The 25,747-nt window shown below is 41.1% G+C and overlaps 1 protein-coding gene across 2 annotated transcripts in view; it reads right to left on the reverse strand.

The window, feature by feature from the left end:
* The window catches only part of LOC126259276 (protein O-mannosyl-transferase 2), a 196,944-nt gene that overhangs the window by 155,197 nt on the left and 16,000 nt on the right, over positions 1-25,747 (reverse strand). For both annotated transcript variants that reach the window (XM_049955918.1, XM_049955917.1), the window contains exon 2: positions 10,239-10,331. In XM_049955918.1, coding sequence (XP_049811875.1) covers positions 10,239-10,330 — 92 coding nt within the window. In that variant the 5' untranslated portion in view covers position 10,331. The remainder of the gene's footprint in view (positions 1-10,238; positions 10,332-25,747) is intronic.

The raw sequence follows: 25,747 nt of genomic DNA on the forward strand, positions 1-25,747 counted from the left end.
TCCTCTGTGAAACAGCTTTGGAAAAAGGTGTTTAGTATTTCAGCTTTACGCGTGTTATCCTCTGTTTCAATGCCATCATCATCCCGGAGTGTCTAGATATGCTGTTTTGAGCCACTTACTGATTTAACGTAAGACCAGAACTTCCTAGGATTTTCTTTCAAGTCGGTACATAGAATTTTACTTTCGAATTCACTGAACGCTTCACACAGAACCCTCCTTACGCTAACTTTGACATCGTTTAGCTTCTGTTTGTCTGAGAGGTTTTGGCTGCATTTAAACTTGCAGTGAAGCTCTCTTTGTTTTCACAGTAGTTTCCTAACTTTGTTGTTGAACCACGGTGGGTTTTTCCCGTCCCTCACTGTTTTACTCGGCACGTACCTGTCTAAAACGCATTTTACGATTGCCCTGAACTTTTTCCATAAACACTCAACATTGTCAGTGTCGGAACAGAAATTTTCGTTTTGATCTGTTAGGTAGTCTGAAATCTGCCTTCTATTACTCTTGCTAAACAGATAAACCTTCCTCCCTTTTTTGATACTCCTATTAACTTCCATATTCAGAGATGCTGCAATGGCCTTATGATCACTGATTCCCTGTTCTCCACTTACAGAGTCGAAAAGTTCGGGTCTGTTTGTTATCAGTAGGTCCAAGATGTTATCTCCACGAGTCGGTTCTCTGTTTAATTGCTCGAGGTAGTTTTCGGATAGTGCACTCAGTATAATGTCACTCGATGCTCTGTCCCTACCACCCGTCCTAAACATCTGAGTGTCCCAGTCTATATCTGGTAAATTGAAATCTCCACCTAAGACCATAACATGCTGAGAAAATTTATGTGAAATGTATTCCAAATTTTCTCTCAGTTGTTCTGCCACTAATGCTGCTGAGTCGGGAGGTCGGTAAAAGGAGCCAATTATTAACCTTGCTCGGTTGTTGAGTGTAACCTCCACCCATAATAATTCACAGGAACTATCCACTTCTACTTCACTACAGGATAAACTACTACTAAGAGTGACAAACACGCCACCACCGGCCGCATGCAATCTATCCTTTCTAAACACCGCCTGTGCCTTTGTAAAAATTTCGGCAGAATTTATCTCTGGCTTCAGCCAGCTTTCTGTACCTATAACGATTTCAGCTTCGGTGCTTTCTATCAGCGCTTGAAGTTCCGGTATTTTACCAATGCAGCTTCGACAGTTTACAATTACAATACCGATTGCTGCTTGGTCCCTGCATGTCCTGACTTTGCTCTGCACCCTTTGAGGCTGTTGCCCTTTCTGTACCTGCCCGAGGCCATCTAACCTAAAAAACCGCCCAGTCCACGCCACACAACCCCTGCTACCCGTGTAGCCGCTTGCTGCGTGTAGTGGACTCCTGACCTATCCAGCGGAACCCGAAACCCCACCACCCTATGGCGCAAGTTGAGGAATCTGCAGCCCACACGGTCGCAGAACCGTCTCAGTCTCTGATTCAGACCCTCCACTCGGCTCTGTACCAAAGGTCCGCAGTCAGTCCTGTCGACGATGCTGCAGATGGTGAGCTCTGCTTTCATCCCGCTAGCGAGACTGGCAGTCTTCACCAAATCAGATAGCCGCCGGAAGCCAGAGAGGATTTCCTCCGATCCATAGCGACACAAATCATTGGTGCCGACATGAGCGACCACCTGCAGATGGGTGTACCCTGTACCCTTCATAGCATCCGGAAGGACCCTTTCCACATCTGGAATGACTCCCCCCGGTATGCACAAGGAGTGCACATTGGTTTTCTTCCCCTCTCTTGCTGCCATATCCCTAAGGGGCCCCATTACGCGCCAGACGTTGGAGCTCCCAACTACCAGTAAGCCCACCCTCTGTGACCGCCCGGATCTTGCAGACTGAGGGGCAACCTCTGGAACAGGACAAGCAGCCATGTCCGGCCAAAGATCAGTATCAGCCTGAGACAGCGCCTGAAACCGGTTCGTCAGACAAACTGGAGAGGCCTTCCGTTCAGCCCTCCGGAATGTCTTTCGCCCCCTGCCACACCTCGAGACGACCTCCCACTCTACCACAGGTGAGGAATCAGCCTCAATGTGGGCAGTATCCCGGGCAGCCAGAGTCGTAGCCCGGCTGCCCCCGACAAACCCCCATCCGGACCCCCATCCGGACCCCCATCCGGACCCCCATCCGGACCCCCATCCGGACCCCCACAGTGATGCCCATTGGCAACAGCCTCAAGCTGTGTGACCGAAGCCAACACTGCCTGAAGCTGTCAGCGAAGGCACTGATGGAAGGACTGCAGTGTCTGTACTCCAGAGGAATGGCTACAAAAGCATCTGACCTCCTTTTGGGGTAGCCTAATTTAAACTTGGTGGCAGGCATAAAATGCCTTCATGTGTAGCAATCTCATTGTACAAACAGCCTATAACATGAATGTGCATGAACGGAAGCCTCAGAAAATGACAGGGCATCCACCAGAAGTAATACACAGTTTCTGGGGCTTGGGGGGATCAGTGAGGAATGGGCTACCATACAGCAAGAAAGTCGCTATCATTAGTGTGATAATTTTAGATGATGAGACAGAGAAACTGAATGGGTATAGAGAGAAGAAAGACAGCAGTGATGGGAATGAGCGAGACAAAAAATGGAAGGGGAAACTTCAAAAAGAATTGAAGGAAGGATATGGAATATATTGGAGTGGAGGCAAAATGGCAACAAATGGACGTGGTGTTGTATGGACAGAAGATTCAGTTCAATATGTGGAAAAAAATTATCAGATTAGTGAAATAATAATTAAAGTTAGATGTGGATCTGAGAGTAGAACAAGTGATTTTGTACAGGCCTATGCTCCTCAATCAGGAATGGTAGACAAATGACTAGAAGAGCTAGAAAAGATGTATTGAGGGCAAAGAAGTAATCATAGTGGGAAATATGAATACACATGTGGGAATTAATAGGCAAGGAAAATGAGAAAGGAAAAGAAGAAATAATTGGCCCCTTTAGTTACAGTAACCAGGATGAAAAATGAGATCTTTTAACAGACTTTTGCAGAAGAAATGACTTAAGTGTTGGCAATATGTGGTTTAGAAAAAAAAAAACCTCACGAAAAGTAACTAGGTATGGGTGGTCTCTGATGGTGGAGGAAGAACATAGGTAACTGGAAGATGAGATTGCAATGCCAAGAGAAGATTTAGAAGAAGACCATAAAGTGATGTCAGCCAAACTTAGAATTGAAAAAATCATACGCAGAGAAAGAGGAAAGAAAAATAAACGTATTGATGTTAAAAGAAATCAAGGGAAAAGTTCCAAAATGATCTGAAAAATGCAGAAGAGGGAAGTATGTTTTTCAAAAATAGGGTCATAAAGTGTTCAGTGGATGCCTGCAGAAGACCATCTGAGACAAAAAAGAAAAAAGGAGATTACTTAGTGGAGCAATAGGGTAAAGTAAGAGGTAAAGGGAACCAAACGTCTTGCAGCAAGTAGATATGCAATAAAAGTACTGAAAATTGGCAAAAATATCAAGAAGCCAAAAATGCGTGTAAAGAAATAGTACAAAGAGAGATATCTATGTTAGAAATAGAGGAAGTCATACAGATGATGAATGCTAAAGTAGCATTAGTGGATGAGATTGCCACAGAAATGATATGAGCAGCAGGAACAATAGAGTTACAGTGGCTCTACAGGCTATTTAGAATAATCTGGTAAAAGAAAGAGAGCCTCGCTGAATGAAGAAAGGGTCAAATTATCCCCATGTTTCAGAAAAGTGATAAAAAATTATGTAAGAACCACTAATAAGCACAGGGGGATCACCCCTATTGCACACATACACTGAGTGGTAAAAAGTATCCGGACGCCTGGCTGAAAATGACTTACAAGTTCATGGCTCCCTCCATCGGTAATGCTGGAATTCAATATGGTGTTAGCCTACCCTTAGCCTCAATGACAGCTTCCACTCTTGCAGGCATACGTTCAATCAGGTGCTGGAAGGTTTCTCGGGGAATAGCAGCCCATTCTTCACAGAATGCTGCACTGAGGAGAGGTACCAATGTGGACTATGTGCAGGTCAGTCCATTACATGGATGTCATTGTCGTGTAACCACTCTGCAACAGGCCCTTCATTACAAACAGGTGCTCGATTGCATTGAAAGATGCAATCGCCATCCCCGAATTGCTCTTTAACAGTGGGAAACAAGAAGGTGCTTAAAACATCAATGCAGGCCTGTGCTGTGATAGTGCCATGCAAAACAACAAGGGATGCAAGCCCCCTCCATGAAAAACACAGTCACACCATAACACCACCACCTCTGAATTTTACAAGCTGGCAGATGACGTTCATCGGGCATTCGCCACACCCACACCCTGCCATCGGATCGCCACATTGTGTTCTGTGATTTGTCACTCCACACAACATTTTTCCATTGTTCGGTCATCCAATGTTTACACTCCTTACACCAAGTGAGGTGTCATTTGGCATTTACCGGCGTGATGTGTAGCTTATGAGCAGCCACTCGACCATGTAATCCAAGTTTTCTCACCTCTTGCCTAATTGTCTTAGTACTTGCAGTGCATCTTGATGCAGTTTGGAATTTCTGTGTGACGGTCTGGATAGATGTCTGACTATTACACATTACGGCTCTCTTCAACTGTCGGCGGTCTCTGTCAGTCAACAGACGATGTCGGCCTGTACGCTTTTGTGCTACATGTGTCTCTTCATGTTTCCGCTTCACTATCACATCGGAAACAGTGGACCTAGGGAAGTTTAGGAGTGTGGAAATTTCACGTACGGACGTATGACACAAGTGACAGCCAATCACCTGACCACGTTCGAAGTCTGAGAGTTCTGCGGAGCGCCCCATTGTGCTCTCTCACAACTACTGAAGTCGCTGATATCGAGTACCTGGCAGTAGGCGGCAGCACAATGCACTTAATATGAAAAACTTATGTTTTTGGGGGTGTCCGGATACTTTTGATCACATAGAGTAGCTACAAACCGTGAGCGATTATTGGAAGGAAGACTGAGGAGGATGCTAGAAGGACTAATTAAAGAAATGCTACTGCTGATTATGAGATTTTTAACTCTGTGACTGAACGTCTAAGGTCATCAAGCTCCTTACCACATATAGGAGGCAATGAGTCACAAACAGGCACAATGAAAATGCTTTCAAACATTTAAGCTTACACACACACACACACACACACACACACACACACACACACAAAAATAGCCACTGTCTCCGGACTGTCCGAGTCAGGCCACAGAGGCTGGAGACAGTGGCCATTTGTCTGTGGATTGCATGTGTATGTGTATGTGTGTGTGTGTGTGTGTGTGTGTGTGTGTGTGTGTGTGTGTGTGTGTGTGTGATGTTTTTCATATTTCCAAAGAAGGTCGTTTTTGCCCAAACGCTTAAATGTTTAACAATCTTTCCAGTGTGCCTGGCTACAACTCAATGCCCTGTCTTCGTGGTGAGTACCAATCTGTCCTTTTCATAAAATTATTGTTAAACACTGTAGTGTGAATATTGTACAATGCCACCAAGATACTCACACTCTGAACAGAAATAAGTGACACGTGCCAGTCTGTTGAAGGAAAACACCACACTGGCACACTTTTTTCGCACAGAGTGACACTGCAGCTCATCACAACATACAGACTTTGAATGAAATAAACTGCCATATATGAAATAGAACTCAAGATTGTATCAACATTTCTTCAAGTCAAAGAAAATTCTCAGAAAATAGAGCCTGTGTAGGAAACCATGTTGCCCAGCTACTTCCACAAAAAGATGTTTTATCGAAGGAGGAATAATCTCTTCTGAATACACACTGGGTGCAACTAAGGAGTCTCCTAGGGTTCTGATGGAGTTACAGTGACTATCAGTTCAAGGCACTTCCCATGCAAGTAGTTGGTGTAACACTGCAGATTTCAATAGGCAGAATGCAAAGAGTATATCTTAGTGGCATTCTTTTAAGGGGAAGATCTGGTTAAGAAAGAACTAGGCAAGTAACAACCCATCGAAATAGATACCTTCAAGCTGTTCCCTTGAACAGGAAAGGCAAGAATAGGAAGTGAGGGGGACAAAGTGAAAGGTTAAAGGTATAGAATGACTCTGTAGCATTGAAGTCCTGTGTTCAAAATAAATTAAGTAGGATAAAAGGTTAACTGAGTTGATCAATGGTGTCAATGTGAATCTCACAAGCAAAAAAGCTTGTGTGTTACATATATCGAACTTGTCCTAACTTTATAAAGGACTGCACCCTAACTTCTCTTATTCCTCCTTTTAGTGGGTGATATAGCATCATAGCATAAATGTTTTTAAAAGTTTTAAAAGCAGTCTGGTAAGTAATTTATTTCCAAATTACTCACTGTTGCAGCATGGCATTCAACTAAAGATTACTTTCATAATTTGCATGTTCATCATATCAGATGTGTAAATGTAAAATGATGTTAAAAGATAAGGCGGGTACCAGGTTGAGATTCATTGGGAGAGTCCTTAGAAAATGTAGTCCATCGACAAAGGAGGTGGCTTACAAAACACTCGTTCGACCTATACTTGAGTATTGCTCAACAGTGTGGGATCCGTACCAGGTCGGGTTGACGGAGGAGATAGAGAAGATCCAAAGAAGAGCGGCGCGTTTCGTCACAGGGTTATTTGGTAACTGTGATAGCGTTACGGAGATGTTTAGCAAACTCAAGTGGTAGACTCTGCAAGAGAGGCGCTCCGCATCGCGGTGTAGCTTGCTCACCAGATTTCGAGAGGGTGCGTTTCTGGATGAGGTATCGAATATATTGCTTCCCCCTACTTATACCTCCAGAGGAGATCACGAATGTAAAATTAGAGAGATTAGAGCGCGCACGGAGGCTTTCAGACAGTCGTTCTTCCCGCGAACCATACGCGACTGGAACAGAAAAGGGAGGTAATGACAGTGGCACGTAAAGTGCCCTCCGCCAAACACCGTTGGGTGGCTTGCGGAGTATAAATGTAGATGTAGATGGTGAAACTAGGTGCTGGCACATATCATATTTCTCTCAAACAGTACCAAGCTGAATGTCACCAACCAATGGGTGAACCACCAACAACTGTGTCTCATGCCCTCAGCCCATGAGACATTGCAGATAAGTTTGGAATTTTTGCTTGACACAAAATCTGATCATTAGGAATTTTACACCATCTTTCCAGACAAATGCTGGCAATGAAAACTTATTCTAATAACAGGACACACATCAGCTACCTCGAAGCCAAGCATGCTGCACAAATACATGTTATTGACCTTTATTGTAGTGGTTAGTATTTATTCTGTTAAAAAATATCAGTTTTTCCACATTGTCATTTATGTTCCACTGTACAGTAAAAGATAACAACAGTCAGCACAATTAGTCTATTTGCATCGCACAGTATACCGCTAAGAAATTGTGTACATTATGAAGATGGACGCAAAGGTGTCTGAAGTTGGTAAAGAAAAATGAACGCTATTTTACAGGCTAATAGAGACCTCTCATCAAGCATATAATTTTCAACAGGATTAGTTGGTTTATTGGTAACTTTACTTTCAACAAGTAGATGAAGGCCTCTAAAAACGAAAAAAAGGGAAATGCACATACAGACATAGAGATTAAGAGACACTATATGAAGGCATAGCTATGTTTTCCCAAGTGTTTAGCAGTCTATCAACAGATGGAGCACAGAAATATGGATGAAGAAATGATGGGTGGCCTGATATTTGATATCTCAGGGTTCACCAATGTGGCTGATATTAGATAAGTTTTTAGGTGTCTGAATAAGATAACTACTCTAAAGAGCTTCTAAAAATGTTTTTCATCTTCCTCATCTCTTGGACAGTCTTGAGTTTTTTGACCAGGAGCCTCATATCAGTGCTCTTCAGAATTAAAAAGATCACTACACACAGCCACTGTTTAGTGAAGGAAAGAGTGCAGATCAGTGGAGCACACTGTGTCTCCAGTCATGAATGAGACAATGTGGATTCTGTACACTGGTCAGTCTATCAACAAGCATCAAAATGTTATTCCAAGCCCAGCCCACGCATGCACAGTCACTTTATGGCAAGAAGGGCTGTCAGCTCAGGAAGTTGCCTGCCACATTAGTGAACCCCACAAAGATGTCATTCAGACATTCCATAATTACTGCAACGCATGAAACATTGAAGGTCTGTCTCATTAGCAATCACCCACAGTCAACAACACCAGCTGATTAATGCTGCACAGAAGTTATGGTTTTAGGCAGCCCAAGGTGAATGCCATAGAACTGTGGGCTGCCTTTTTAGAGCCAATAGGTAGGGTTGTGTTAGGCCATACAGTACACGACTACCTCCACACATACAATTTGGTCACTTGACAATCATATGGACAACGGTAAAAACCACACACCACTTTGATGTGTGAAGAAGGTAGTCAAGGGAACATGTGGAATGGAATAGAATCAATGGCATCGGCATCAAGTTCTCTTCGCAAAAAGCACAATATTTGTCTGACATTTGATGACCACCATATGTGGAGGAGGCAAGTGACCAATGCCATTTAAGATGTGTAGTCCAGCAGATTGGTGGGCCAGTCATGTATTGGCCACATGTCATATATGGATGTCTGACAGCTCTCATGAGGAAACTACGTCTTATTGTCCAGGCATAAAGCCAACATTTCTCTGACAGATTCATCTTTCAAGATGATCCTACAGGAGTACACCAGGCCCACCTAGTGAACAATTTATTGGTGGCCAACTCCTTCTACTCCATTGATGAATTTCTTAGTAAAACCAACTGATTTGTATATAAGTACAACATAACTTCTGCACAATTTCAGTGCAGTAATGTGTTCATTGAAAATTTGTGTGTGTGTGTGTGTGTGTGTGTGTGTGTGTGTGTGTGTGTGTGTGTGTGTGTTAGTATAATCTAACTTCTGCACCATTTCAGTGCTGTAATGTGTTCATTGTAAATAAGTATTACAGTAGTTGTATTACCTTATAAATAAATAAAAAACTTTTTTATTTTAAATTCAGTGCATTAGTATTTGTAAAATTACTCTTAGTGTTCATTAAAAAATGACGATCATTCCACTTGGGACCTGTGGAATGGTACATTAGCTTATTTGTTTTAATTGTAAATATTTGTCATGTATTGTTGTTTTTCTGACATGTTCCACATCCTGGAGGACCTCCTCACTACGGATCAATTGGAATGAAAGTAAATCTAATCTAATCTAATCTAAACCTCTTCCAGGAGGTAGGGATCAATTAAATAGCATGGCCACTGATATATCTGATATGAACCCATTTGAGCATGCTAGGGACCAATTGAAACTTGCAGTATATTATTGCAGGGACCCTCCTCACAGTGAATGACCACAGGAGAGTTGTTGTTAAGAGTGGGACAAGTTTGACCACATTGGGAATAATGTGCCAAGGAGGTTTCAAACACATTACAATGTATGGATTGGAGCAACGCGGTATTGAATGTTATGAAGCAGCAGACTTCATATAAATGTAAAGAAATGTTCTTCTGTACAGACTGCCTATATTTTGGTTACTGTTTTGTTTCACAGCAAAGTTATTTTGTTTTTATTTTCCAAAGGCTTATTCCTTCATTCCCTGCTGCCCTTGAATGCATGTCCACACATGATTACAGAAATGCAGGTGATGTTTTTTAAGCAATTTATTTTCAATACAAAATTTCAATGTACAAAGGAATTTATATTGAGTGTAGCCCTGTGTAGAAGTGATAATGTAATAGAGGTACTAGGGAAAAATGCTGAATATTATATGAATAGATTAAATAACTAATGAGGAGATACTGGATCATATTGGTGAAAAAAGAAAGTTGTGGCACAACTCAGGTAAAAGGTGGAATCAGTTGATAGGAGGTACCTGAGGCATCAAATAAATGTCAGCATGATAAGCAAGAAAGTATGTGGTAAAAATTGTAGAGAGAGACCAAAGCCTGAATACAGTAAGCAAGTTCAAATGGATTTAGGTTGAAATAGTTATTCGGAGATGAAGAGGCTTGCAGAGGATAGCTGAGTGTGGACTTTTGCCACAAACCAATCTTTAGACTGAAGACCACGACACAACAGTTCAATCAATAACCTAAATGATATTATCAGGCATTACAAACAATGATGTCTCACAGGCTTGGCTGTATATCATTCAATATATTCATTGTTAATATCTGTGATGACAGGTCCACATGCGTACAGATAGAGACACCAATAGCCTAACATGCAAGCAATTACACTGATAAATGTAAATAAGAGCTTACCAAACATGATCTGGCTCTGTAACTTTGTAAAATCGCGTCCATGTCGTTAAGGCTAAAACTGCAATAAATGTTAGCCACCAGTTTCTGTTCATGCTGAAAAAAAAAAAGAAGAATTATTTTTAAAGTCTGTTTACTTGAACATGATGCTGTATTTTTTTTTATGAAAGACAAAAGTTAAAAGAAGCACAAATTTTTCTCATTAATATTAACAGCACGTAATATTTGCAACAGATTCTCATATTAGAGACTCAAATTAAATTAAAAGCTCCTTCTGTGCAAATGATGTAAACATCTCACTGGCCTTGAAGGTGTCACAGACACTGCTAAGATTACACTGTCCAGTCACATTACTGCGACCACCTGTCAGAAGCCCAAAAAAGCACCACTTGGAGCACAGACTGCTGTGAACCACGCACGAAGGCCGTCAGTGAGGCTCTGGAAGGTACCTAGAGGGATGTGGAGCCGTGCTGACTACAGTGACTCGGACAACTGTGCTAGGTTTCTCGGCTGAGGTTTTATGGCACAAACAGCACGACTGAGGTGGCCCCACAGATTCTCGATTGGGTTTATATCTGGGGAGTTTGATGGCCAGGGGAGTACAATAAACTCATCTTGGTACTTCTCAAATCACACACGTACACTGCATTGCCCTGCTGGTAGATACCAATGTACTGAGGAAAAACAAACTGCATGCAGGGAGTACCTCATATATAAAGGAGATGGGACTGTTAGTCCGTCCCATTCTTGAGTACTGTACAATTCCCACCAAGACAGGTTAAAAGAAGACATCAAAGCAATTCAGAGGTGGGCTGCTAGATTTGTTACCAGTACATTTGATCAGCAAACAAGTGTTATGGAGATGCTTTGTGAACCCAAATGCGAATTCCTAGAAGAAAGACAGTTCTCTTTACCCAATGCAAGGCCAACTGCAGAATGGTTCTACTGCCACCAATCTACATTTCACATAAGTACCATGAAGATAAGATGCAAGAAATTAGGGCTCATATGGAAACTTTTAGACAGTCATTGTTCCCTCACTTTATTTGCGAGAGGAACGTGAGAGGAAATTATAAAAAAATTATAAAAATTAAAAGAAAAACTACTTATGGTCGATTACAGGTAAAGCAGACTGCCAAATTCAGCTATCTTGTCAATGGAATATGACACAGCTGCAAAGTTCGACTTCAGTGACATTATTAATGAGTTTTCTGTGATTCTGTGATCAAAGCAAGGAAATGGAAAGTAAAATTATAACAAGAATACAGTTTTTTGGAAGGAATGTGTTCTCAACACTTAATTATGTCCCTTTTTCTTTTATTTCCTAATAATGATTCATAAACTGTTAAAACTTTATAGTAGCAGATAAAAATCTGTTCTTTATTCTACATAGTGATAAAATCAAGGTCCAGTAGCTGCTACATACAATAACACAGAAATTTTGTTTTACTTTCAGTTCTTTTAGAAAGTCTGTACAATTTTCAATTTATTTACTACAATTGTGTACAATATTGTTCATCTATATAGCCCATTTAAGAAAAATTTTTTCAGTAGCATTGCATTTTCATTAATTAAAAATTTCCTACATCTGTGTAGAAAAATTGCAGAAAAATAGTTTTTCTCAGGGGCACAGCTTTGACAATTCTGCCAGGGGTGCACAATCACCTTTGGTCACAGAGTAACGTATCTCTGTCTGTGCCTCGGTACGGCTCTGGCTATGAGCCCAAGCTGGCTGGTCCCAACATTGTGTAGACAAGCACACAGGAGAGCGAGGAGGGGAGAGAGACAGCAGGGTTCACTGAGATGTGGGAGAACGGGGTATGCATGAACTGCTCCATCCAGCGGCCTCACCCGAGCCAGCTCTATGGTGTGCTACAGGGAGGGGCAAAGTAGAGAAAGAAAAACTGCTCGGTCCACACCACTGTCACTGCAGTTTCATGAGTCAGGGGTGTGGAGGGAGTATCAGGGAGTCACCTGATGCTGGCCCCTGGCACTGGACAAATGCGGTGTGGAAATGAAACAAGGTTTATCATTATGGAAGGATATGCTGCAGGGAGGAATGAGGGAGGGGTACCAGCAAGGAGTAGGCCAGCTACCAGCACCTCAGAGTAACATTATGTCTCTGCAATGAGCAGTGAGAACTGGGCCTGATTACCTCTGGTCTCTGTCAGTCATACAACATCAAGCCATATCATACTCAAACTCTTTGATATAATACTGAAAAATACACTGGTGGGTTTATGCAATTATTAAGTGTGCAGTAATGGAAAGAAACTAGGTTTTCAAGTGTAAACACTGTTAATAATGTTCAGTGTTGAAACTTCTGCCATCAGAGTCAAAATTATGTTGAACATAAGAGCTAACACCTTACTTCAAAGTCCCCAACAGCTTATTTTGACTTAACCTTCCACAGTGCAACATGGCCCTATCAGCACATATCTCAGGAATCAAATATTGATACCATGATACAGTAGATGACATTTCAACAGATTAGATTAGATTAATACTTGTTCCATAGATCATGAATACGACACTTCGTAATGATGTGGAACGTGTCGGTTAATAAAAGATGTCTGTACAAGATATTACATTACACAAAATATTGCATGACACTAATGTTTAAGTTGTTTTTTTTTTTTTTTTGCCCCCCCCCCCCCCCCTTAATTTATATCTAAAAATTCAGCCAATGAGTAGAAGGAGTTGTCATCTAGAAATTCTTTTAACTTATTTTTAAATGTTAGTTGGTTATCTGTCAGGCTTTTGATGCTGTTTGGTAGGTGACCAAAGACTTTTGTGGCAGCATAATTTACCCCTTTCTGTGCCGAAGTCAGATTTAACCCTGCATAGTGAAGATCAAGATATGACAAAGGAAACCTATACTTCCAAGAGGAACCAGTAGAGGGCAACAAGGAAATGATTCAAAGTGCCATATTCTAGACTGAAAATGACCATGTACAAACTGTTAAAACAGTTCAGTGTATCTGACTTGCTGAAAAAAATGGTCATTTGTTTTGAGCACCATGATAGATTAGTAAATACTGAAAACATCCCAGGGAGCATTAACAAGCACCATGTTGTCCAGTTAACTAAATTTCAGTAATGTATGTGCTGTGTATTATCAGTGTATGTGCTGATAGTCTATGGGAGTTGCACAGTGTCATTCCGTTTCTAACTGACAGCACTACTGCATTGCCTGATGATCAACCATTACTGACATGACAGTGACCACAGCACAAATCAGGAGCAAGGCTGCATCAGCTAGGAGCTTCGGAACCCATTTGTTTGAAATTGTACTAAAGGCAATGGTTCTGTCCATTAGACTACCTCCCTCAACTTCTCACCATTCAGTCCATCTCATAGGATGCAGTGAAGTAAGCAACGGGACATTGTTGTGCCTTATAATGAAAACAGACTATGAACTGATGTCAGTGATAGTTGTTTGTGAATGTGGCAACTGCCAGAGTGTATCAGCCAGTAACAGCTAAGTCCTGCACCAGGCATTTTAATGAGGAGAATCATAGCTTGCCATGATATTAAAGTTCTGGTATTTGTTTGGAGAACATTGAACAGTGAGGCATATATCAAAAACATCATCTTGTCTAGTCTACTGCTGTTCATCACACATCAGATATAAGTTGTCTTCTAGCAGAACACTGCTCACAGACACACTTCTTGCGTTATCCTAATGCATTCTTCAAAATTTTTGTCGAACATCCAGGCCTGTATAATTGACAGATCTGTCCTTGGTTTAAAATGTGTGGGAAATAATAGAACAGTATGTAGTCCAGTATGCACCACTGGTAACATCATCTTCTGGCCAACTGCAACACAAAGTAAAGGTAACATGGAAAATTATGATTATATACAACATGCAAGCTGCTTAAAATGCAAATAAAAACTTCATTCATGTGAGACAATGGCTTTATGATGACCCCTTTTCTGTTGTAGCCAATGGCCTTGCTGCAGTGGTAACACTGGTTTCAGTCAGATCACCGCAGTTAAGCGCTGTCGGGCTGGGCTAGCACTTCAATGGGTGACCATCCGGTCTGCCAAGCGGTGTTGGCAAGTGGGGTGGACTCAGCCCTTGTGAGGCAAACTGAGGAGCTACTTGATTGAGAAGCAGCAGCTCCATTCTTGGAATCTGACATATGGCTGGGAGAGCGATGTGCTGACCACATGGCCCTCCATATCCACATCCAATGAGGCCTGTGGGCTGAGGATGACAGGGCGGCCGATCGGTACTGTTGGGCTTTCACGGCCTGTTCAGGGAGATTTTTTTTTTTCTCTTGTACACTATCTGAAGAGATATGAATATACATATTGTATTCAACAGATCCACAAATGTTACAAATGTCATATGACTTGCAGATACATGGGAATAGCACTTTTCAGATGTGTCATAGTCATCCTAAGTCCAATACCCCACATTGTGATTGCCTTTCATAGATACTACTTTGTGAGAAATGGAGACAACAACCTGCTCCAATTTAACTGTAACATCAGTAGTCAATGGCTTATCTGACAACGATGGTTAAATGCTAACAATAAAACATACTATACAGTTAGGCACAGGCCTCCCAAGAAACGTAATATCAATGACTTGATCACAGTGTTTAGTGACAGGAAGAAATTTATGAAGCAAACAATGGAAATGGAATATTTCTTTCTTTCATAAATATAATCCTACATCATTTGCTTTTTCCCTAAAACAAACAATAGTAAAACAGAACAGGAACAAACATAAAGGACAATTTCAGGGATGAAAGTATTTTGGACTAAGAAGAGAGAGCTCTAGTTAATTCAGAATACAAGCTAGGGAGACGAGTTGAAACTCCATTACCACCAGTATTGTAAACTCCTCCAGTCCACGAGGTCATTCCAAAAGAAATACACAATCTTCTTCTTCTTCTTCTTCTTCTTTTTGCCACCCATGAAGGTTATAGAAAGATTCTTCCCATTTGCATTCAAATGTAATTCAACCTATTTCCACAAGTTGTGCTGTCATAGCCCTTAGTCAGGATTGCTGCTGCACTTAATGTTCATCTAAAGCAACATGCTGTTACAGAGTTCATGTACTGTGAGAACGAGGAAGTGATAAACATTCACAAGTGACTGAAGAAGGTGTATGGAGGTAATGATGTTGATCAGAGTCCATTTAGTGAATTGTGTTTTATTCATCTCATGATGTACATTTGCAATCCATTTGGTTTGCATACAGGAGACATGTCAAAAATTTATAATACAGTTACAATGATTTTTACATTAATAAATAATAGCACTACAATAAATAACAACACCATAAGGATATTTCTTGGAATTATAACACATTGTATCCAGCTCAAATTTCCAGTTTGTCCTGCGTGAATTCATCCACTGAGTAATAACACTTCAGTGTCAGTACCTCATATAGCTTCCTTTTAAGTGAACCTAAATTCATCTGCATCAACTTGTTCCCTTTTAATTTATTACAGATTTCATTCCCATGTATTGAGGTCCCTAGGCATACAGTCTGAGGCAGTGGGTGGGAGTATAAAATTTTCTTTGTTTCTAGTATCGTGTGAATGGGCCAAATTGTTTCTGTCAAATAATTCATGTCTGGTGTATAAAAATATAATAATCTCATATATGTATAAGGATGGCACAGTTAATATTTTAAGTTTTCTAAATAATGGTCGACATGGTTCTTTGTGATTTGCAGTGCACATATTTCGAATGACTTTTTTTCTGTATTTTTAGTATCTGCACTATGTTTGTCGAGTTATCCCAAAAAAACAATACCGTACATAATAATGGATTCAAAGTAGCTTGTATGTGCTACTTTTTGTGTGTTCATGTCAGTTCCAGTTGAGGTTGATAGTACTTGCATTGCAAATGTAAAGCTGCTCAGTCATTCGGCAACCAAATTATCTGGTAAAAGTGGGCACACCAATACTTGGGATCTCTCATGCAGTAGCAGACTGAGCACTGCACAGGCTCCTGACCATGGACAGCATAATTACAGTCTCATTTTGGCTGACAAATGCATAGCAGTGAATGAATTGTCAACCTGAGTAGGAATAGGAGAAGTGAGTGTGTTCAGTATATTGAGAAAGTTGAAGCTGAAAAAGGTTTAAAAGATGGGTTCCAAGAATATTGACAGAATATTGACAGTGTTCTGGCACTAAAACATGGCCTCTGGTTAGCTTTACCCACAAAATGACCTATATGATGTTAAGTTGTTTGTAATTGTAATCCCCCACTGTTTGGCTGAATTGATAGCCTTTAGATTTGTGTTATTTATAACGTAACCAAAATTTAACAGTTTCCTTTTAGTGATCTTCTGATACTTTACTACATGATAAATAACAGCATCATCTGGTAACAATCTAATATGGCTGCTCAGACTGTGTCCTAAATTGTTTATATACAAGGGTGAATCAGAAAGTCTTCGCACCTACTTCTTATTTGGCAAAATAGCTAACTCCACATAGTCCCTGCAGTGGTTCAGATGTTTGTCTCACGCACAATTAAATTTGAGATCTGGCTGACTGGGAACCACTGTCAGACTGCTGTCTTGGCTTCAGCATTGCACATGATTGCTGTCCTGTCAGGAACTTCTTCAGCAGACAAAAACCTGGAAATCACTAGGAGAGAGGTGTGCACAACACTGTGGGTGGTCAAGACTCTCCCAGGGAAATGACTGGAGCCTGTTGGCAGTTCTGAGTGCCACATGCAGTTTCAGATTGTGGTGGAGCATAACCAGACAGTGTGCACCAACAACTGTTGGCACTGACAGCTGTACCTAGTCGGCATTGACGGCTGTACCTAGTGGCATGAAATCCAGCAGGAGTAATCCACGGTCATCACAGAGTACTGTTAACATCATTTTTCAAACAGATGGCACCAAATGGAATTTTATTGTCACAGGTGAACCCAGATGTTTCCACATCATCCTTTGTTGCTTTGATTCTGGCATGAAATGCTGTATCCACTTTTCATTGCTGGTATCAGTGTGGTCCAGGAAACTTGTCACCCCCCTCAGCATACTGTTGTAGGTGATTCAGTGTAGCAATCGTTCACTTACCTTTCATCGTGTCATGAAACTACTTAGGCAGCTCCAACATTCCCATTACCCTAAGCACCCATGAACAATATCGTACACACTCCCGTACGAAATGCCAGGCTCCCAGGAAACGTCCATGAAGTACACGTGCCAATCTGCTCTCACTCAGTGAAGAACACAGACTCCCCAAATACTCGTAGTGATCCAGGTCTTCACAACTTTTTGCAAATTCACACCATCACCACCTCATATTTCCCAACACGAGACACCTTCACCATACACAGGCTGCATTCCCCTGTAGACTTCAATCGGCATTTGTCCTTGACTTCGTAGAAAACACATCACATTTTGTTGCTCCTAATCTGTGGACATGAGATGTCCAACCACCATTTTCAACAACTTAGAGCAGCACTGTGTGGTAGATTTATCAGGAGATAACGTCAGGCCAGTCCAAGAAAGACCCTGCTGGGAATGGATATGTTGACTTCACGTTAACGCCAGTAATTAGGCTAAAAAAAAGGGGGAGGGGGCAAAGACTTCCTGATTTGCCCTCATGGGTTAGAAACAGCAGAGGGCCTATAACACTTCCATGGGGAATGCCAAATATCACTTTTGTTTTATTTGATAACTTTCCATCAATTACTAACCACTGTAACCTTTCTGAGAGGAAATCATGAATCCAGTCACACACCTGAGATGACACTCCACACACACACAGTTTGATAAGAAGTTGTTTGTGAGGAATGGTGTCAAAAGCCTTCTGGAAACCTAAAAATATGGAATCAATTTGAAATTTGCAATCAATAGCACTCATTACTTCATGAGAATAAAGAGTTAGTTGTGTTTCACAAGAACAATATTTTCTGAATACACATTATGTATTTGTCAATAAATAATTTTCTTCACAGTAAATCGTAATGTTTGAACACAGTATATGTTCCAAAATCGTACTACAAATCAACATTAGCGATATGGATCTGCAATTCAGCATCTTACTCTGATTTCCATTCCTGAGTACTGGGGTGATCTGTGCAACCTTCCACTCTTCAGGGACTGATCTTTCATCAAGCAGGTGGTTGTATATGATTAAGTATACACCTATTGTATCAGCATCCTCTGAAAGAAACCTAATTGGTTTATTGTCTGGTCCAGAAGACTTGTTTTTATTAAGCAATTTAAATTATTTCACAGCACTGGGGATATCTACTTCTAAATTACTAATGTTGGCAGCTATTCTTCAATCAAATTCTGCAATATTTACTCTGCATCCTCAGTGAAGGAATTTCAGAAAACCATGTTTAGTAATTCTGCTCTAGTATTACAGTCATTAGTAACATCAGAATAATTGCACTGTGAAGGTATTGATTGTGTCTTGCTGCTGGTCTACTTTAAATATGATCAAAATCTCTGTGAATTTGCTGCCAGATTCTGAGACAGAGTTCAACTGTGGGAGCTATTGAAAGCATCTCACATTGAAGTTAGCAATAAATGTTGAGCACCCCCCCCCCCCCCCCGCCCCGCCCCCCCACCGCCACCAAAAAAAATTGCTTCTGCAACAGTATTCTGACCTGTTTTGTGTACTACGAATATGTTTAATCTCTTATTAATTTATTTGGTATAAATCTCTCAATAGCCATCAATATTATTTCTTTGAATTTAAGCTACATCTGGTCTGTGCTTACATAGTTAAATTGGAAGGCATGGAGACTCTCTCTTAGAATTTTTATCTGCTTTTTTAAATAGATATATTTTGCATTAATTTCTGGTGAATTTGGATGTTACAGCACTCAGTCCTGCTACAACAACCTTGTGGCTACTATTCCCTGCATCCATCACAGTTCTCTGAATTTGCTCAGGAATATTTTTCGCTAAGAGTTCAAGTATTTTTTGCAATAATTTGCACTTCAAGCGGTCTCCTAAACTAACTGTTCAAAATAATTTTCAGAGAAAGCATTTAGTACAACTTCAGGTGAAGTTTTGTGCGTACCACTGACTGTAAAGACATATTTACATTAAGGGGAGACTGAAGTCATCACCAACTACAACTGTATGGGTGAGGTGCCTATTCAAAATGAGATTTAAGTTTCATTTTAACCTAATTTATTCCAGTTGTCAAGTATAAACTCTGTTCATACTAACTCACATGAACTATCTACTTCTATTTCACTACAAGATAAACCTCTTCCAACAGCAAAGAAACACACTGTATTTAATCTGTCCTTCCTGATCACCAAATTTCATCTGAACTTATCTACAGTTTTAAGCAGCTTTCAGTACCTATAATGATTTGAGTTTCAGTGCTTCCTATTAGTGCTTGGAGGTCTGATTCTTTCCCAACACAGCTACAACAACTTACAACTGTAATGCCAACTGTTGCTAAGTCCACCCTCATCCTGTGTTTGCCCTGTACCCTTTGGTACTGTAGCTCTGTTTGTACTTTCCTGGAACCCTCTAGCCTAATAAATGTCAGCCCATTCCACATAGCCACTGCTATTGGCTTAGCAACCTCCTCTGTGTAATGGACCCCTCACCTACTAAGTGGAGCCCGAATCCCCACATCTTATGGCGCAAGTCTATCTCGACTACAATAAGGTGTTTACCAGGCAGTTCATAATAGCTTACCCACACTCCAATTTTCTTATTCATTATTAGACCTACCCCTGCATTACCCATATTTTACTTTGTATTTGTAACTCTGCACTCACCTGACCCGAAGTCACGTTAATCCTACCATTGCACTTCACTAATTCCCATTCATTCTAACTTCAACCTATCCACCTCAGTTTTTAATTTCTCTAATCCTATCAACACTTCTAACATTTCACCTTCGACCTGCAAAATGCCAGGTTTTTTTTTTTTTTTATGATGATCCTCCTGAGTAACACTGTTGGAGATCCAAATGGGGGAATATCTTACCTCCAGAATATTTTACTTAAGATGGTGCCGTCATCGTTTAACCATACACAAGAGCTGCATGCAGTCAGGAAATATCATAACTGTAGTTCCCCCTTGCTTTCAGCCATTCATAATACCAGTACAATAAGGCCACGCTAGCTAACATAACAAGGCCATATCAGTCAGTCATTCAGATTGTTGTCCCTGATACCACTGTAAAGGCTACTGCACCTCTTCAGGAACCACATGTTTGCCTGGCCACTTCACATATAACCCTCTGTAGTGGTTGCATGTATGGTACGGCCATCTGCATCATTACCTACCTCAGTAAGATCCATGGTTCATATGGGGAGCCGCCCCTCATGCTGGAAGTGAGGCACAAGCGACTAGGCAAGGTCCTCCCCCGAAGAATGAGACAAAGAACAAGTTGCTGATAGGATGTGGGAGGAGGGAAGGACCTGACTCACACACGAGTCCAAAAACGTAGATTATGTGAATTCATAGACAAATAGTGAAGTTGTTGTTGTTGTTGTTGTTGTTGTTGTTGTGGTCTTCAGCCCTGAGACTGGTTTGATGCAGCTCTCCATGCTACTCTATCCTGTGCAAGCTTCTTCATCTCCCAGTACCTACTGCAACCTACATCCTTCTGAATCTGCTTAGTGTATTCATCTCTTGGTCTCCCTCTACGATTTTTACCCTCCACGCTGCCCTCCAATGCTAAATTTGTGATCACTTGATGCTTCAAAACATGTCCTACCAACCGATCCCTTCTTCTAGTCAAGTTGTGCCACAAACTTCTCTTCTCCCCAATCCTATTCAATACCTCCTCATAAGTTACGTGATCTACCCACATTATCTTCAGCATTCTTCTGTAGCACCACATTTCGAAAGCTTCTATTCTCTTCTTGTCCAAACTAGTTATCGTCCATGTTTCACTTCCATACATGGCTACACTCCATACAAATACTTTCAGAAACGACTTCCTGACACTTAAATATATACTCGATGTTAACAAATTTCTCTTCTTCAGAAACGCTTTCCTTGCCATTGCTAGTCTACATTTTATATCCTCTCTACTTCGACCATCATCAGTTATTTTACTCCCTAAATAGCAAAACTCCTTTACTACTTTAAGTGTCTCATTTCCTAATCTAATCCCCTCAGCATCACCCGATTTAATTTGACTACATTCCATTATCCTCGTTTTGCTTTTGTTGATGTTCATCTTATATCCTCCTTTCAAGACACTGTCCATTCCGTTCAACTGCTCTTCCAAGTCCTTTGCTGTCTCTGACAGAATTACAATGTCATCGGCGAACCTCAAAGTTTGTACTTCTTCTCCATGAATTTTAATACCTACTCCGAATTTTTCTTTTGTTTCCTTTACTGCTTGCTCAATATACAGATTGAATAACATCGGGGAGAGGCTACAACCCTGTCTCACTCCTTTCCCAACCACTGCTTCCCTTTCATGCCCCTCGACTCTTATAACTGCCATCTGGTTTCTGTACAAATTGTAAATAGCCTTTCGCTCCCTGTATTTTACCCCTGCCACCTTCAGAATTTGAAAGAGAGTATTCCAGTTAACGATGTCAAAAGCTTTCTATACGTCTACAAATGCTAGAAACGTAGGTTTGCCTTTCCTTAATCTTTCTTCTAAGATAAGTCGTAAGGTTAGTATTGCCTCACGTGTTCCAACATTTCTACGGAATCCAAACTGATCTTCCCCAAGGTCCGCTTCTACCAGTTTTTCCATTCGTCTGTAAAGAATTCGCGTTAGTATTTTGCAGCTGTGACTTATTAAACTGATAGTTCGGTAATTTTCACATCTGTCAACACCTGCTTTCTTTGGGATTGGAATTATTATATTCTTCTTGAAGTCTGTGGGTATTTCGCCTGTCTCATACATCTTGCTCACCAGATGGTAGAGTTTTGTCAGGACTGGCTCTCCCAAGGCCATCAGTAGATCTAATGGAATGTTATCTACTCCCGGGGCCTTGTTTCGACTCAGGTCTTTCAGTGCTCTGTCAAACTCTTCACGCAGTATCTTATCTCCCATTGCATCTTCATCTACATCCTCTTCCATTTCCATAATATTGTCCTCAAGTACATCGCCCTTGTATAAACCCTCTATATACTCCTTCCACCTTTCTGCCTTCCCTTCTTTGCTTAGAACTGGGTTGCCATCTTAGCTCTTGATATTTATACAAGTGGTTCTCTTCTCTCCAAAGGTCTCTTTAATTTTCCTGTAGGCAGTATCTATCTTACCCCTAGTGAGACAAGCCTCTACATCCTTACATTTGTCCTCTAGCCATCCCTGCTTAGCCATTTTGCACTTCCTGTCGATCTCATTTTTGAGACGTTTGTATTCCTTTTTGCCTGCTTCATTTACTGCATTTTTATATTTTCTCCTTTCGTCAATTAAATTCAATATTTCTTCTGTTACCCAAGGATTTCTATTAGCCCTTGTCTTTTTACCTACTTGATCCTCTGCTGCCTTCACTACTTCATCCCTCAGAGCTACCCATTCTTCTTCTACTGTATTTCTTTCCCCCATTCCTATCAATTGTTCCCTTATGCTCTCCCTGCAACTCTGTACAACCTCTGGTTCTTTCAGTTTATCCAGGTCCCATCTCATTAAATTCCCACCTTTTTGCAGTTTCTTCAGTTTCAATCTGCAGGTCATAACCAATAGATTGTGGTCAGAATCCACATCTGCCCCTGGAAATGTCTTACAATTTAAAACCTGGTTCCTAAATCTCTGTCTTACCATTATATAATCTATCTGATACCTTTTAGTATCTCCAGGATTCTTCCAGGTATACAACCTTCTTTTATGATTCTTGAACCAAGTGTTAGCTATGATTAAGTTATGCTCTGTGCAAAATTCTACAAGGCGGCTTCCTCTTTCATTTCTTCCGCCCAATCCATATTCACCTACTATGTTTCCTTCTCTCCCTTTTCCTACTGACGAATTCCAGTCGCCCATGACTATTAAATTTTCGTCTCCCTTTACTACCTGAATAATTTCTTTTATCTCGTCATACATTTCATCAATTTCTTCATCATCTGCAGAGCTAGTTGGCATATAAACTTGTACTATTGTAGTAGGCATGGGCTTTGTGTCTATCTTGGCCACAATAATGCATTCACTATGTTGTTTGTAGTAGCTAACCCGCACTCCTATTTTTTTTATTCATTATTAAACCTACTCCTGCATCACCCCTATTTGATTTTGTATTTATAAACCTGTAATCACCTGACCAAAAGTCTTGTTCCTCCTGCCACCGAACTTCACTAATTCCCACTATATCTAACTTTAACCTATCCATTTCCCTTTTTAAATTTTCTAACCTACCTGCCCGATTAAGGGATCTGACATTCCATGCTCCGATCCGTAGAACGCCAGTTTTCTTTCTCCTGATAACGACGTCCTCTCGAGTAGTCCCCGCCCGGAGATCCGAATGGGGGACTATTTTACCTCCGGAATATTTTACCCAAGAGGACGCCATCATCATTTAATCATACAGTAAAGCTGCATGTCATCGGGAAAAATTACGGCTGTAGTTTCCCCTTGCTTTCAGCCGTTCGCAGTACCAGCACAGCAAGGCTGTTTTGGTTAATGTTACAAGGCCAGATCAGTCAATCATCCAGACTGTTGCCCCTGCAACTACTGAAAAGGCTGCTGCCCCTCTTCAGGAACCACATGTTTGTCTGGCCTCTCAACAGATACCCCTCCGTTGTGGTTGCACCTACGGTACGGCCATCTGTATCGCTGAGGCACGCAAGCCTCCCCACCAACGGCAAGGTCCATGGTTCATGGGGGGAATAGTGAAGTATACCACATTAAATTAAGCAACTAATTCAGTATCGAAGAAATGTTATACCATCTTGAAAGGAAGGGGCAGCTGATTAATAGTGGTGCTTATGTAAACAGCAAAAGATGTTGCATGTAAGGAGGAGCAGGTATGAAATAAGGATGGATAGAGGTGTTATGCCAGCTGGATGTGGGGTAGAACATCATTTTAGGAGGGTTGGGGAGGAAGTTCCTCATTTCAGGGTACAATCAGAAGCAGTTAAAGAATGTAGTCCAGTTTTCCTGAATGGTATTGTGTACTGAAGTGGGGCACTCCTTTGTATCTCAATGGCAGGTGTGTGGTGTATCTGTGGGTAAGGTACAGATTATGCTTCCAAATAAGAAGGGCAGCTGATGTCAATCTGTTAAGGTTTTAGCAATATTTTTGATATCCTGGGAAATGGGCAGTTTGTATGGCACACAGTTTTCAGCACAGAAAAAGTAACATCTGTTGCTGTAGTAATACTGTCAGTAATTGAATGGTTTAATGTGGACAGCAGTTCTTACGGAACCACTGCTGAGCCGAGGAGAATACAGAGAAACTAATGGGAACTGATATTGAATGATTTCCCTCTGTAGGAAAGAGGCCAATTATGTTTTAAGGGTAAATTCAAAGAGAGCACAATCAAACTGAGTTGATGGAACTGTACTCAATTTTTTCTCTGTATATAACTTCTTAATATAGGATAATTTTTACAGTTATTCTGCAGCTCAGGCTTTCTTAAATATTCACCCTAAAATGGGCCTAATACTAACAATGGATACCTCTGAGAGTAAACAAAATCAGCTCTAGCTCCAGAGGAAGCCGTTTGACAGTTACCCGAATGCTAGGCTAATGCAGTCTGTCAAATCACAATGCTCACTTAGTCTGTAGATTATGAATCTTCAGCTTGTTCTATTCCAGACAGCAATTTATTTCAGAAGCTGTAAAGCTAGAATTTCTTATGCTGCCTATACAACACAGTTTTCTTGCCACTCTCTACCCTCAGCAAACACATGTTCCCAGGGAAGAGCTTTTCATTATGTGGACAAGTCATACCAGCCACTTGAGAAATTTTTTGTGTGTCTGCTAAAAGGAAACATGCTTACTATTAGTTTAGGCAGCCAGTGATATTGACATTGCTAACAGACATCACTCACAACAAAGTTTAAATTGTCAATTTTGTTAACGTTATTTAGTATCACACAATCCCGATATTAACTTGACTTAAGCTGTACCCAAATCGGCACCTTCAGTTTGCATCCACACAAGCTGCTAGTGAATCTGTGATAGCGATGTACTGCTACTGGTAAGCAGCATTAAAGTCCCGTGTGGCTCACCTCGCTATGACTTGCTGCTTGTCTACAGAACTATCGTCATGCACCACAATAGTACCAGCGTAATGGATATTCTTGTTTATTCTCTTTTGGTATCATGGACTTGGTTCATAATGATTTGGGCTTATATGTGGTGTTTCATTGTTTTGCCAATCTACTTTGGTACTCTGCTTGCTAGCTAGGCTGACTCTAGCTCTGTGACCCTGCAGGGATATGGGTGACAATGGAGACAGAGTCCTGCCCAACTCCATGGGCTCTCCTGGCACCCAGTCCTGGATGTGGGCTCAAGCAATGCCTTGTAATCACTGGACCAGCCAGGCCTCCAACATTGTGATGCAGGAGGCAATGGACCAAGATATTGGCATCACTCTTTTGCCCTCCCCCATGCTATCGGTCCCATTT

Source organism: Schistocerca nitens, chromosome 5 (assembly GCF_023898315.1).
Source record: "Schistocerca nitens isolate TAMUIC-IGC-003100 chromosome 5, iqSchNite1.1, whole genome shotgun sequence".
In the NCBI taxonomy this organism is placed as follows: domain Eukaryota; kingdom Metazoa; phylum Arthropoda; class Insecta; order Orthoptera; family Acrididae; genus Schistocerca; species Schistocerca nitens.